This window comes from Vanessa tameamea, chromosome 3, assembly GCF_037043105.1.
Source record: "Vanessa tameamea isolate UH-Manoa-2023 chromosome 3, ilVanTame1 primary haplotype, whole genome shotgun sequence".
NCBI classification, from domain to species: domain Eukaryota; kingdom Metazoa; phylum Arthropoda; class Insecta; order Lepidoptera; family Nymphalidae; genus Vanessa; species Vanessa tameamea.
In genome coordinates this window covers 6,458,354-6,474,558 of record NC_087311.1, presented here as the reverse complement: position 1 = coordinate 6,474,558, position 16,205 = coordinate 6,458,354, and the positions used below count along the sequence as shown (strand labels likewise).

Here is a 16,205-nt window from a genome sequence, read left to right as displayed (position 1 = left end):
AAAGTAGCTGGAAATTGGCGACCGTAAAATTGTTAGCTATTTTAAAGTTAAACATTATATTATTGAGATTTTCATTCGAAAATATACAACAAATTTTATTTTACTTGAACGAGACCAGAATATGGAAATAAAATAAAATAGAAATAATTTAAGAAAAAATATAAATCTTTTATATATGATGATGATGACATCATATATAAAAGTTCAAATAATATAATGACATTTGTTTCGCATTCATGTTAAAACATTGATCACGTTGCTATCGTTTTGCGTGTCAAATTATGTCGGTGATTTTTGTCAAAAATATCTATTAATTAGCATAATAGGACGATTCGTAAACTAATTATGTACGAGTAGCAATACAAAATAGTTCACATGCCAATAGGATTAATTTAACACACGAAATGATTTTATAGATTTGTATTAATTATGAATTCTGTTATTAAATTTAGCGTTTGCACTTATTTATATTTATTCTTTGATTTGGGATTATTATTATTATATTTCACTCCGTATCACATAGATAGCAGGAACAAATCCAAGGTAGAGTTTACACGACGTTATAGTTCTCATTTATTTAATAAAACATATTTCATGTAGTATTAATTTGTCTGATAATTGATTTAAAGTCTCGGACTGTATATCAATCTCATTTCAATCCACTGGTGTCGAAAGAGAACTCGATAACGTTCAATAATCGAATTCAAGGCCTCGCATGGTGGTTGGGAGCCAACCCACTCGCAAAACCATTTAGGTTCAAAGGAGAGTTTGCATCAGCCAAGTGGATGGATGTAAAAGTTTGTCAAATATTTTTCCATGCAGAGCAAATAAAAGTAGCAAAAAAAAAAAGAAAGATTACGGATCGCCCAGCCAAATTAAAGGTTCGACCCTGACTACTGGAACAAGTGTCGTCCACACTCCTAGCGCAAGCTTTATACTTAACGATAGTGTTAAATAGGAATAATGGTATACGCTTATTGCGAAGTACCTACTGGTATTGCCATTATTCTTTGAAATAAAAATTGCAAATAATCAGTGATTATTATTAGCATATTTTATCGTTGCTTAGACTGTGAATTTTACATAATATGGTATTAAAGGATAAAAACTCTAACAAATAAACAGCTTGAGAATATTATTGTCAATTTTGGATTTAATATTAATAATTATTTTTCTGGTGTAATTTCTATTTTAGTTATTATTTTTTTTATATCAATAATATTTATTAAGAACATGAAGAGTAATATTAATATTAGGACAATGTAATACAAAAAAATAAATTCAGTTTCGATAAGTTGCGTACTTTTGTACGCGTTCACCTGGGCCTCGTAAATATCACACAAGACCATAAAATGCATTAGTAAAGTCTGTTTTGAATAATACGAACCCAGTGAGCTTTCAGGAGCGAAATAAAATTCTAAATAGGCGTAGAAGATCGTCGAACGTTTTACTGTTCCATGCAGTACGAAGAGTTTGTGATTATTGTCATTATTTTCTAATTATATACCTGCCGATGGTAGGGTTTTGTTCAAACCCGGCTATGTAGGTTTGTTATCCGGCCATATTTAGTATTGTTGTGTTCCGTTTTGAATGGCGAGTGAGCCAGTGTAACTATAGGCACAAGGGATATAACATCTTACCGCCCAAGGCTTAATGTATATGGGCGGTGATGTCTATTTACCATCAGGTGGCCCATTTGTCCGTCCAACTACGAATATAATTTAAAAAAAAGATAACAGTTTGATGATTGTTTGATTCAGTCACGAAAATAATATAAAATTATTATATTATTTAAATAATAATAACATAAATATCCTCTTAAATAAGTAACTTAAAACATGATTAAATTACTAACATTAATTACAAAAAAAAAAAAAATGATTAAATTAAATGTCAAATTATACACCTTTATTTTTTTTTCAACCTTTATTGAAAATAGATCGACTTTACGAGTTTGTAATATCTATTATATATTATAGTTTAATATCTATATATAATAGATGTTACTTTGAGTATTTTTTTCTTGTATTGTGTCGTAAACCTTAACTATTAATATTAAAGTACCAGAACTATTCGATTTATTCATTTTTTTTAATTGAAGCTCCACAGGTATGTTGTACGTTCCTTCAGTGTATCTTAACTTTCAATTGTATTTTTTTTATTTATGAAAATGATACACCGTAGTATTGCTAATTTTTTTATTATTTCAAAAATTGTGAATCTAACTACACTATCGAGTGCAGTGGTAATTACACGGCGCGACGAACTGTAACATTTTCGTTAGCGGTATAATAGATACAGTATTTGATTATAAACCTTGGTATTTTTGGTTACAAAAACTATATCTTTTCAGTCACAAAGGCGCGACCCTAAACGTCCATAGGTGTTTTAACAAAATAAACTTGACAAATATAATCTAATTTGTATTTTTTTCCATTTTTATTCTTATTCATTTCACGCACACTAAGACATCTTGTAACGAGCGTCACTCACTCATATTAATGCGAGGCGATAACATTTTAACGTGGAGGGGCGCGCCTTCTGCAGTGAATAGATCAATACTGAATGCAGACATACATATTTTACCTGTACACATTCATGTCAGTGTTTAATGTTTTTTTTTAATTCCAAATAAGCTGTGAGCACAGCTAAAACTTTTTGTTTATCTGTGACGATAACGTTGGCCTAATCAATTGATATATACAAAGTCGTAAATCATAATCCATAAGGCTGGATGGCCCAATGGCTAGAAGAATTCGTGAGTTTTAAACGACACTTCACAAAATTCAGCAACATTTTTGTGTGCTGCATTTGTGTTTATAATTAATATCATGCCCCGCGGAAATGGAAAACATTGTCAGTGTATAATATGACTGTGAATCCACCACCCCACATTGGAGAAGCATTGTGAAATAGGCACTAAATCTTCTCAAGGAAGCCGTGGCTTAGTTTTGGGAAATTAATAGATTATAACTGTACGGTATAACGTGTAGTCAGAATCCGATTAATAATAATTACGATTAAAAATAAATAACATAAATTTGTAATATCTATTCTCACTAAACTCTTGATTAAAAGCGTGGTGATGTAATTTTTATTTACAAAGTTTCTTTATCGTTAGAATCATGTTATTGAAAAGTTGTTTCAAATCAGTGCATGTTAATTAAGTAATGGATCCTCAGGGTGTAATCGCGAAGGGCTCGGCGTAATTAATTAATGGCTATTCATCTCTCACTAACTTTAATGTGATGACTTTAAAATTTGTTCCTAAGCGTACTTTATTTTTTATACATTGCAATCACGTTGAATCAGAATGTAGAATTAAAATTAAGTTTTAGCTCAGAATCAAATAATTTACCCTTATCTTACTTTAATAATTATTAACGCATACAATAACATTTCTTACCTATTTTCTTTTATTAGTATTATCTCGTTTTAGTTATTGAATATTACACAATCTCTAGACAATACACACTGCAAGAATAACTTTTTATTGGGAGGCGATTCGACAAGAAATATTGAAGAAGTTAGATTGAGGAAGCGACGACATTGTTATTATCGTTTCAACCCTGTTCTGTTCGACAGCCGTTCGAGCTCTGAAACAATCTTTTCACTTCAATTGGATGTTGTACAGTGAAACCTCGTCGGTCGTCGGCTATGATCCCCGACAGTCATTCATGTCTTTTGACTTATCCGTTTTTTTATAAGCCACGTCTCATTTCACAGAGTTCAGCGACGCAAAAGTTTCTAGGGGAAAAAAAAATGTTTGTTAGAAAAGCATTCTTGAAAGGTAAATAAAAAAATTAGATTTACTGAGCGAACAATTGAGCGCACTTTAAACAGTGCCGAGTTTGTAGCCCAAGAGAGCGGAAGCGAAAATTTCAGCTTTCCCTATGAATTTTTTGTCGGACTTACTTCTAAAACAAAGCGTAATGACCCGCACGGCACGCATTTGTTCGCGAACAATCCGAATAGGCCATTTTTCATCTCGAACAATTGAGGGCGGTGCTCCGACACAATTGGCAGAGTATTTTGTCAAGCATTTGTCGTACGAGCGAGACTCGAGTATACGACATTATAAGTGCACTTCATGCTTCCGCACCGGTACATAATTATTATAGTTTCAGAAATACTGTCGTTTACATTTATAGGTAATACCGAGAGCTGGGAAATATTGATTAAGCACTTCATTTCTGTGTTGTAAAATTGTATCTAAGTATATTAAAATGTAGTCTCGCTTGACTATCAATAATTCAAAATATAGTTTTTTTTATGAGAAGTGTATGAAATTGTTAGCTCATTTTAACAGGGTAATACACTTTTTTATGGTCGGCTTAATACGATTCTACTTCCGTGATCAAAGCTGTTTATAACAAATATTACTTTCCTCTTTTTGCCAACGTCGACTCTATGCGGTTGCATATAAAATATATGTTTGATGTACACAACTCAATTTTAAATTTGTAATATAAATAATTCTCTTATTACATCCCAAATTCATTTATACCAATGTACATACATATATATTCTGTAATTAATCACTCGCGGAAGCGTATTGTCCGTAGCAATACTCATAAAATCTCGCCTCTTATGATTTTCATAGCGGCTGAAGGCATTACGTTGGAATTTTTCGTTTTATTTTATGGTGGCGCGTACTGTCGCGAAGAAATATTGGCTCGACGGAATAGCTCGTAAAGAAAACAGTTTCCTTTCCACGGGGCTACACGCCGCGCCGCAACTACCAGTCCGTCCTATACTTACATTTATTATTAGTTATGCTTTGTTTTTTCTATGATTTTCATACCTAACGAAGGAGATTAATAAAAAAAAAAAAATTGTGTATAATTTCTAATTTTTTAAGGTATTAGTTAATTAAATAGTTAAGTACTTTTATGACGTATCACACCGATAAATATTTTATAAATACATACGCCTGTTTGTCAGCTAGACTATGTAGTGCAGATGTCGACATTTCGATTTTCTCGAATAGCATATTCTCATACTTTAATGGAAACACGTGTAATATTTTGGTAAAATAAAACTTTCAAACTCCTTGTATCCTTTCAATATAAATATTTTTTCTTTGACTTTAAGAGAAAAAAATTATAAATAAATTCTCATGTTTTTTATTTGCCAATCATTTCTCATCCCAATTGACATTAATTACTATAGCTTACGTAGACTTCGTTGTTATTTCCAATACCATTTTCAATATTATCGATATCGCAATTACGACAGTTATACAGCATGTTCCTCCAAATACGTTACATAAAATCGTCCTTTGAATGCTGGAAAAACAAAATTCATATTTGAGCCATTTAAAATTGCAAGAAGATACAATATTAGTATATATTTATTTGATACATATAATTGATTTTAGTTCGATAAATCTTGAAGTCTGAGTAAAATTACCTGCCGTGGTATTCTTTTGTGTTCTTTCAGAGCGCTAATAACTTCTGGTTCCAAAAGTGGTTCAAGTTCCAAAGTTTTGTATCTGCAAATTCATTATTTTTTTTTCATATAAAAATAACTGTATCAACGACCACAAAGTATAAAGTAAACGAATGATATAAAGAAATATAAATGAAATATAAAGTTGAACCATACTTCCATCAATATATATTTCCTCAGTTCCCAAGTTGGTGAGCGCAACGTGCATTGGTTATGTAAGAAATGGTTTAAATTTTATACTACCCTAAAGTCTATGGGAGTGGTGACGACTTAACATCAGATGACCATCTGAATATCAGCCCCACCGAAACCATTTTTTTTTTTTAAATAAACCTAAGTAAGAAATGGATGGTACATACTCGTACAATGTTAACTGGGTGTTCGTTTAGCATGCTATAAATTGTATATCAGTACAATTGTACATCGTATACATATATACCTATATGTATAATAAAGTAATAATATCAAAGCCATCTGTTAATAAAAACTAACCAAATCTTGAAGAAGATTTAAACATCTCGGTTTCTAGAAACTGATACTTTTATGCAAAACTAATATATATATAGATTTAAAAGTCAGTGTTAAGACATAGATAACATACGGTTTACATAGATAAAATATAAAGAAACGTTATCGTAAAAACAAAAAATACAGAATACCAACATAATAAATACTAAGAACTTCATAAGAGCATACTCGTATCTTACCTTGGTTTCGTATCGCTTACTAGTATAAAGACGGAAACACAAATTAATATTAGTAAAGATTTATCCATATTTAAAGCTGTTTTACAATAAATGCGTCTTAAAGTACATTACAGGCAATGATACGAACGATCTAAATTTATTGTATATTATATATAAACCGAACTTGTAAGAGGTCACAAAGATAGCGGTCAATTGCGAATAACAAGTACCAAGTGGCTTCGTTTTAAAATACTACTTGTTTTTTAAGACTTTGTTCGGATCAGTTTACAATTAATGAAATAAAGTAATTATCATAAAATTTTATTAATTATCAACATTGTCAACCATTTGGTGATAGGGATTTGTGCAAGCCCGTCAAGGTTGTTGGCGCATTGGCGATGTAAGGAATAGTTAATATTTCCTACATTGCCATTTTCTATGAGCGGCGGTGACCACTTACTATCAGTTCTAACGCCGACCTTCATCATAAATTTAAAAAAAGTAATTAATAAGGGATATCACTTACATATTATAATCGTTACAATAAACTTAGTTCAAGTAAACAAAAAGGCAGTAAATATTTTTGTTTTATAAAAAAGTATAATTTAACTATGAATTATTTACTACGGTATTTTTTTATAAAAATACATAGTAAACTTAAATATTAAATTTATTTCAAAATTAAATGCAATTTATTTTTGTCCGGAGCCCGATGGAGGAGCCGAGTGGGCCCAGTGGTTAGGACGCGTGCATCTTAACCGATGATTTCAGGTTCAAGCCCAGGCAAGCACCACTGAATTTTCATGTGCTTAATTTGTGTTTATAATTCATCTCGTGCTCGGCGGTGAAGGAAAACATCGTGAGGAAACCTGCATGTGTCTAATTTCAACGAAATTCTGCCACATGAGTATTCCACCAACCCGCATTGGAGCAGCGTGGTGGAATATGCTCCAAACCTTCTCCTCAAAGGGAGAGGAGGCCTTAGCCCAGCAGTGGGAAAATTACAGGGTGTTAATGTAAAGTATTTTGTCACCAATTTCAGTGATCTTTTTTCGAGATTCGGATCAACAGTGTTGGCGCTGTCCGATGTTGTTATATAATTATGTATAGATAATCGGTAATATAATCAATAAAGACATTTTTTTCAAGTAGTACTAATTGTTGATTTAGTCGAGATAAGTCATTTATAATTATATTCGAATTGATAGCTATAAAGTCGGTTTGAGGAGCTTTATTCGTTTACGTAAACTTTGAGATTAACTCTAACAAGGCTTGGAGAGGCGGAGAGCGCCCTGGTGATTTCTACTCTTAAAATCCAATTTAAATGCATTCCTCTGTGCCACAGGAGGGCCCGCCGATACGCTCCAGGGGCCAATTAACTTATTCATCCTTAACATTTCATTGCTCAACTTCGGTACCAATCTTGGCTTACGTTTCTCACTTGACCCGTTTGTTTTAGAGTGATTTTAATTTTAAATTGCTTTAATTTTTAATTTCATCTATTTTTTTCTAGGAGAAAGATGTTTACAGATATGAGTGTTTATCAAATTAATCATAAATATGTTTTTTGAAAATTCAAGAACACAGTACCAGTGACATAAATAAATCATAAAATGCACCAATATTTTGTCTTGTCGGGTTGTGATTCAAAGTGTAAGAAAGACGCAGACAGCTGTATTTGTAGACTATGGCTTTAGCTGTTTCTTTTTTAAATTAAATTATATTAAATATTTATATATTTAAAATAGTTTTTTATATGAAAATATATTTAAAAAAATATATGATAACGATTTAAATATCATACCATAGCACATATCTATTACCGTAATATATGAACTATTTCAGAAGAAGCTTGAGCTCGTATAATTGATTATGAACCAGGTTTTGTGGAATGCACTCCAAGATTTTTATTAAAGTGAAATCAAGGCCTTTACATATTAGTAGGACACTTACAAGATATCAGTTTATATTTTTGTCAATTTTACTTCACGTATAGGAGGGAGGTCCAAAGGTCCGCAGAATGGATAGGAGAACTTTCTTAGTACCATAGTAATGACGTAGTCATCGTTAGTGTATCCATATGTTTGTTACTTTTCAATCCCCTAACCTTATTTATTTATGAGTGATCGCCCGTCAAACAAATCAATCAGTAATATAACTGCAATTGCATTGAATGCAACTGTAACTATAGAAAAATTTAACATCGCGTAGTTCTAAAGTACAAGAGCACTGCGAGTTTAACAAGTGCATTACTCGCAGGGTTAAGCTAAAACCAGCTCCAAGATTTTTGTCATTTCGTGTACGCAATGCGTTAGTGTAAATTAGTTGAAAAAGCGCAATTAAAAGTATCAAAAGATTGTTTCTTCGAAATAATATTTCTTCGAAATAATAACATTGATTATTAAAAAATATAACAGAATTAGGATCCACCTAATGCCTTCATTACTTACTTTCCGAAGAAAAAGTCATTTAAAATGCAATTTAAACATCCTAATAGAAACGTTCGCACTAAGAATTGTTGCAAACTGTAATGGGTTCAGGTGAAATTAACGCAGAAAAATAGGAAAAGTTAGAACGAGTTCCCCGCCAAGGTTTTTTGCCATCGCCAAGTAGGGCTGTGATTGTAAACTGCTGAATTTATAATAGCATTTTCGAACTCCACTTCATCTGGAAGTTTAAAACGGCTAGTAATATAACTTCAAAGTAATATAGATTTCATTGCAGTAATAAAAGCGTCTATGAATACCATGTCTATTTAGATATTAACGTCACGATACTTATGCATATTTAATTAAGGACACTGTTTTGATTTAGGTAAGCTACGGTGCCTCTGAAACGTATAAATGCGAAAATAACCAACTGTAGCTACTAACTAAACGCTTTTAGAAATTAGTTTTTTTTAATGAGAGACTGCTTGGGAATGAGCTCTCTTCGCCAAAGAGACGGTGTGGAGCTTACTTTATCACGCTACTTAGAGTGGACATACATATGTACATGTGGCAGAATTAGTAGCGATACCTGGAGGTTCCGGTAATATATTCGCTTATAAAAATAATTAAAACCCATAAATATTGTGCAGATCTACTGGCCCATCTTTATTACATTACGTTATTTACACTGAATATAAAATAGACTTTAATATTATAAAGAGTTAAAATTTGTTTGTTGGTATGTATCTCCAGAGCAAACGATCCATTGCTAAAAATTCACTAGTAGAAAGCTACATTATTATACATTTACAGTGCTATAGAGTACACGATATATTTATATCACCCATATTAGTCAAGCCTCTTAAAACAGTTCAACTTAAACCAATTCCAAACAAATTTTTTTGCAAATTTATGTGCAACAAAATATCTTTCACTTTGAAATGAGTGGTCGAAGTGACTGTAACAACAAAGTTTTGATTTTCCTTAATAATAAAATGCATCAGTGCGATGTCGAGGCATATCGCTAGTAACTAATAATTACGTTGAGTTTAATTATGTTTTCCCTATATTTAAGTAAATAGGTAAATTATTTTATTACATACTTAGTTATATTGAAAGTAAAATGTAAGAAAATATCATGTATATATTCTAAAAAAATTACTTTCAATATACGACAGCTTATATAGGGTACATATTTATGTATAGAAGCACCTTATAGTTAAATAAATTGATACCCCTTCTTCTATATAATTATTTTGTATTCAATAAAAACATTCCTTTGAAAACATTCTCGGACCCTATTTATTTGGAGATGCGATGACTCAAGCAGATTCGCGATATCTCGCCGCCGTCTGTGGATTACTTTGCAAGTCTTTTATAGGAGAGAATACCAGTATCATCACTACTTAAGGATATTAAAATCCCTTCTATTCGTGTAAGGAGCTTGTTTTCTTAACGGCGAAGCATTTATCGAATAATCCCGATAAAGCGGGAATTGAGTGCGTAGGTTTTTTTATATAATTTTAATTTATTGAATACAAATAAAATGTAATGTAGATGATTTATATTTATTGTAGAACATGCTTAAAACAGTAAAGTAGTTTAGTAAGAGTTTTTATAATTACTGGTAAGTAAATATATTCCTTCTCGTTGTTAAGATATAATGTTAATGTAGTAATTATTTAGTATTGTACACAAGTCTTGGAAATTATTGTCATCGGTTTGTGTTATTTTCCCAATAAAATTACGTTTGTTTTGTGCAACTAATATTTATCTATTCTGGCCTTCATCCCAATATTAATCTGGATAGGTTATCAGTTCTTATTTCATGTCAGTTCAAATCCTCGTCTCGTTCTAGATAGAAGCTTAGAAGGAAAAAATGAATAAAACAATAATAATTATTATCGCTTTGCTTGCATTTGCAACTTTTGTTCAAGGAAAATCGAGTCATTCAAGGTAAGATACTTTGCATCATTAATTAATGCATTGTACTCATAAATTTACTTTCAAGTTTTTTTTATGTCTTTATATTTGAATTTAAAACAAATATCAATATTCATACAAAGAGATAAAAAACTCTTAAAAAGCGTATATACATTTTAATACGAGTGCATTTGCATTAATTTATTTATCTTAGTATTAAAGTTCAGTTACTATTCCAGGAAAAGTTGCCATAACTCCAACAAAAGTGATAGCGACGAGGTAAGTACTTCATTAAATAAAATAAATATAATACTTAAATTAAGTGACGTATTTTTGTAATTTAAATGTATGATAATAAATTGTCACTCTCAGACACTGATCCAATTCTGTTGTTGTTCCTGTTTCTTTCTCACCAGTGGCTTTAAAAAGGATAGCAACATATACGATAGTATTAAATACATTGCTAACCTAGAAAGCTTGATTTTTATTGAGTTGCATATTAATTTAATATCCAAATAGACTTATTCATTAATGGTATTATAACGATTGTATTATTGTTGCCAGTATTAAGTAATATATAAATTGTATTGTTAATATCACATTGTTTGTTTTTATCTAACATTTGTGTTTAAATACCTATGAAATTCTATTATTTTTACTTTTGTTTGTGTATGTTTTATACATTACGTAAATTATTAAAAAAAAATGGTTTTGATTAATAAACAGTTGTAATAGTTTTCATGTACAAGTAGCTGGTTCAGCCTTGAGCTCGTTTTATTTTTTAATTGAATTTTTACCGTAGGAAAAGGAAATACTTTCTGTTAATTATCCAGATTCCATTGGTCAAATAAAATAAGGAATGATATAATAATATTGTATGTTTTACAAATATTTGTATATAATACTAGCGGTATGTCTGACTGGTCTGGACCGTATGTCTGGTATATCCCATTGGAAAACAATGTAACGTCGGTCTTTTTATAACAGAAACACCGATTTTTGCAAATTGCCTAACTTTTAAATTGACGAACTTCTATAAAAAAATTCAGACCCTATTTCATTTCATTGGGTTCTGTTTTTCAAAAAAGCCTCATTAACTCATTAACATAACTAACATAGAAGAAGAATATTGAAAACTAAAAGAGTTTTTAGCATTGATTTTTTCCATAAAATATTTGCCTTATGGCTTATTGCTTTTACCATTGCTCAAGTCAGTGGTCGCGAGTATAATCGCGTTTTGAAACAAGACCGTGTAATTAATAAAAACTTAAATAGTAGTGTATTTTATGTTAAGAAGTAGTTGAAATGTTAATTGTTTATTGAAAAATATTTTTTTAATTACTCAACTAAAATAAATAGTATCGAAGATCTAAATCACCTGGTAAATTTGATTGCATCTAAATATTTGTATACCCCAGTTCTGTGTATTAATACTACTGAAAAAAAAAAAATCCTTGGGGATAGAAACCCCGTATTTAAATGTAATCAGTCTTCGAATGAGGTCGTAGCCGCAGCTCATTATTAAAATATATGTCAGTATGTTTTAAGCAAAATCAATTTTTATTTAGCTTCTATGTCATTTGTAAATTGTTAAAATATGTATCTATTGGTTTCAGAGTGATTCAAGAGAAACTAAAAAATGTGATGATTCATCTTCGTCGTCGTCATCGTCTTCATCAGAGGAGGAGAATGGAGTAAGATCCTTTTATTTTAAATAATAAATTATAACAGCATCTTCAACCGCGTTTACACTAATTAAATTTAAAAATTAACTGCTAAATTCAAAGCAATTTTAACAGTCTTTAAATTGAATCCACCCAAATTTAATTTACCTAAATGATTTATTTTTATTGATTAATAAACGATGATCAACTAAAGACGAAGCGCCTGAATCTGCTGATATATGTAGTTTTGATTCGTCTAGTCACAATATTTTATTAAACGTAGAGCTAATAGCAGTTCGAAATGTTGATTCTATCAAGATGAACTGGTAAGATTTCAATAAACCAAATTCTTAAAATGAGAAAATAGTATATTACATATAAATACTGTATTTGTAATAAATAATAATACAATTTAATCAGGACCGAAAAAAGAAACAAGACAGTTCATCTTCTTCCTCGTCATCATCATCATCATCATCAGAGGAAGATAATGAAGAAGAAGAATGTAATGGTTCTAAAAAAAAATCTAGTCATGGTGTAAGTCGATACTAATTATTATATTTATATAACTAGTTTTCCATCTGCGGCTTCGCCTGTTAAGTAACTGCATCTAAGGGAGGGGTTGGGTTTGTTCATGATGATCTCATAATCAACCAGTTAAGACCTAAAAACAAACGCCCTTCCGAAATCATAACGTTAGTTAGAATATAGGTAAATTAATCTTTGAATCTCAGAATTTACGTAAACACTACGAATCGTTAAGAAAAGAACTGCTTAAATAGCATAGATTTTGTAGACAAGCTAGCTACTTGTATTAAAAACACATTGTAAATATAACAATTATTTACAGGGATATTCATAAAACTGTCTGTAAACTTCAAAAGCCCTACTAATAGTAAAAAAAAATGAATGCATGCATATAAAAATGTCAAGAACACTTTAAGCAAATGTTCATTATTCTATGAGTTGGGTGTATTTCTTTTATATGTTAACAATGCTTTTAAAACATTACGTTTTTTTAAGTATCTAATCGGTCAGTTATTTCGAGAAAATTAGCCGCCAAGCTCCAGAGCGAATGAAATCGTTGGAGCGTAATACACATTTTGTAGAGGATAATTAAAATAAAATCGAAGACTATAAGAGACAAGAATAAAAGTGAAATGTAGTTTTAAAACATCTCTGTTCTAATTTCAAACCTCAATATTCGTCTACTTCAAACTATTTGAAATACGAATGAATAAAAAAAAAGTCTATTTCATAATTACACCAGAATAATAATAATTAAATAAAATTATATTGAATTCGTATATAAAAAAAAAAATTTGAAAGAAAAATTCACAGTAATGGTTATTTGTATACCTATCGAATTCGAAACAACTAATGTTTTTTTTTTTTTATTTATTGGTTTCAGAGAAATTGTAAAGGAAGTAAGAAAGGCAATGACTCATCTTCATCGTCATCATCATCTTCATCATCAGAAGATGAAGACAATGATTGTAATGGAGTAAGACCATTTTATCGCAAATATGATTTCAAAATATGAGATAACCATAAGACAATAAATGATTGTTATATCTGACAGGATGGAAAAAAGAAGCAAGAGAGTTCGTCTTCTTCCTCATCATCGTCATCGTCGTCTTCGGATGAAGATGAAAAAGATAAAGAACGTAATGGCTCAAGAAAAAAGTCAAGTCATCGCGTAAGTATTTTCCGTGCAATTGGACGTATGTATATCTAATGCTTGCCGTTGCTTGTTGTTGAGATTTATAGGGGTAGGTCACCAAAAACATAGAGTTATAAGAAAATGATCCATTTATTATCTATAAAGATATGATAAATATATATACATGTCCAATTATTTCGATTAAAGATTTCGGGTTTTTAATGCTTTTTATAGGCGTTTTCGATGATAGCGTTTATTTATAAGCAAGAATATAAAAATCTATTTTATTTCATTTACAGCACAAAAAGGCAAGTCATTTAAAGAACAAGAATTGAAACTGCAAAATTAGAGTCTTAGAAGATTGAAGATTATTTTTTATAATATTTAAAATATTATGGATAATGGCCACTCCATTTAAATATATTTCGAGGAAGATTGTGGATAATAAGTAGCACGTGAAGGCTTTTAGTATACTAGTTAATGATAAATAAACATTCCAAGACATATGTCATATTTTTATGTAAATATTCCTAAATAAAAAATACAAGCTAGAGGATACTACTCATACAATTTATCTAAAACCATATTTTAGAGTTACTCATTATGTCTGAAACTTTCGACTTTTGCATACTGATAATGGAGATATTTTTCGTTAAATTAAATCTATTCAGGCGCCATATGGAAGGATTTTTGTATTATCCCATGTCACAATATTATCATGGGTGCCTCAAAGATGGCATGTAGATCCTCTGACTTTCATTAGCTTAACTTTTGGTAACGACGTCATAATAAAGTAAAAAAATAATTACTTAAATGATTGCAAGCAGCCTCAAAGTGATCCCAGCTCAGTTACTGAATGGAATATTTAAAACTATCGTCAATAAATAAGATGAGAAGAAATGTTGTAATATATCTTGAAAAGCAATATGGCTGAATACAGCGAGGTCGAATTTGTAATGGACTGTAAAGACCACAATAAAAGCCAGTTAAATATTTATTTAGACAAATAATTAACATTACGATATAATTATATACAGAGCTAATAAAATGTTTGCTTTTCTAATGACCAACACAAATTAGTTTAAGAATCCTCAATAATATTCTTAATTTACAGTCTTGTCAGAAAATGGATCAAAAATTTGATTTTATTACTACAAAATACACTGTGAACGCATCGAAGCAATTATTCAAAGCGCTGTCTTCAAATGTTGACCTAGCAATTTGGTTAGTCAAATGTAAATTTAAAAGCAACGCAGAAAGAATTAACCTTTAAAGTTATAAAATTTTGTTGGGAGACGCGATACAGCTTTTGTAATAAACTTGCATAAAATTATAAATAGAAGCTGTTCAATTATTATTAATTTTATTGATGTAAACATCAAGTACCTGTGTAGATAGATATTTTTCTAAATTTGTACATAAGCAAAACATCTAATTAAGGTAAATGTGTTGTAAAAATGCAGAGAGTATAAATACAAAAACCCTTTTTTGTAAAATAATAATCTTCAACATAAAATATCATACATATAAGTCAATGGAAAATACAAACAAAAATTATGTACAATTCTGTTGTCGTCCTTTTCGCTGGCACAGCTATCTCTTTCAGGAAAAAAAGAAAGAATGAATTATGTAACCGGTTTTTTGAGACTTTGTAATATAAACCCTAGAAAGTAATATGTTTACGAAAAATAACTATTGATATGACCTAATCATAAACAATGGTTATTCCTTCTATTATAATGCTAACAAGAATTTTAGTAATAAAGAAATGAAAACGTAGTATTAACAAATAAATTGTTCAATAATTGTAAGTTTTTAGCCTACAAACTTCATTAACCTTGTGTATAGGCTTTAAAACGAATGTCAATTGTAAGTCATCTAATCAAAATATCAAATTCCAAAAAACAGTTTTAATATTTAAATAATATCGTTTTCTATTAATCTGAGTTAAAAGTTCTTGCACATTAAGAAAAATAAGTTGTATATTCTCAAAAATTTTAATGTTTCAATAATTATGTTTAGGAGACCATATTTTGTTTTATTAAATATACAACGTAATCAAGAGGTATTCATTTATAGAAATCAAAACATTTTCATTCATAAGTAAATATGCACAAGATCATTCCAATGTTTCGTTAGTATACAACGCTTCTGTAACTCGACCCTCGGCAACATCGCGGACTTCGTTGTGTTATTAATTAATTATAAGTAAGCCTTAAACAATAGTGCAATTTACTTTTATATAAAGAATACTTCAAATTGCTATTAAAAAAGATTTAAATTTACATTGTGCTTATTTGAAATTTTAGTTTTTGTTAATATATTTGCTTGCACAGACTGTTACGAAATAAATCTAATGTTTAGTTCATTGTGTAACCAAAAATTTAAT

General features: G+C 30.1%; 1 protein-coding gene and 1 long non-coding RNA gene across 2 annotated transcripts; one reads left to right on the top strand and one right to left on the bottom strand.

Moving 5' to 3' along the window:
* Positions 1–5,111: 5,111 nt before the first annotated feature.
* On the bottom strand, positions 5,112–6,359 carry LOC135193922 (uncharacterized). Its single transcript, XR_010309510.1, has 3 exons — positions 6,159–6,359; positions 5,413–5,494; positions 5,112–5,288 (listed from the first exon to the last, which is right to left on the bottom strand). It is a non-coding gene; the product is annotated as an uncharacterized LOC135193922 (long non-coding RNA).
* Positions 6,360–10,380: 4,021 nt separating this feature from the next.
* Positions 10,381–14,322, top strand: LOC113397316 (uncharacterized). The gene is made up of 7 exons (XM_064217945.1): positions 10,381–10,522; positions 10,729–10,768; positions 12,106–12,183; positions 12,574–12,690; positions 13,565–13,657; positions 13,736–13,852; positions 14,116–14,322. The coding sequence occupies exons 1-7, from the start codon at positions 10,446–10,448 to the stop codon at positions 14,149–14,151; spliced, it is 558 nt and encodes a 185-aa protein (XP_064074015.1). The 5' UTR covers positions 10,381–10,445; the 3' UTR covers positions 14,152–14,322.
* Positions 14,323–16,205: the final 1,883 nt, after the last annotated feature.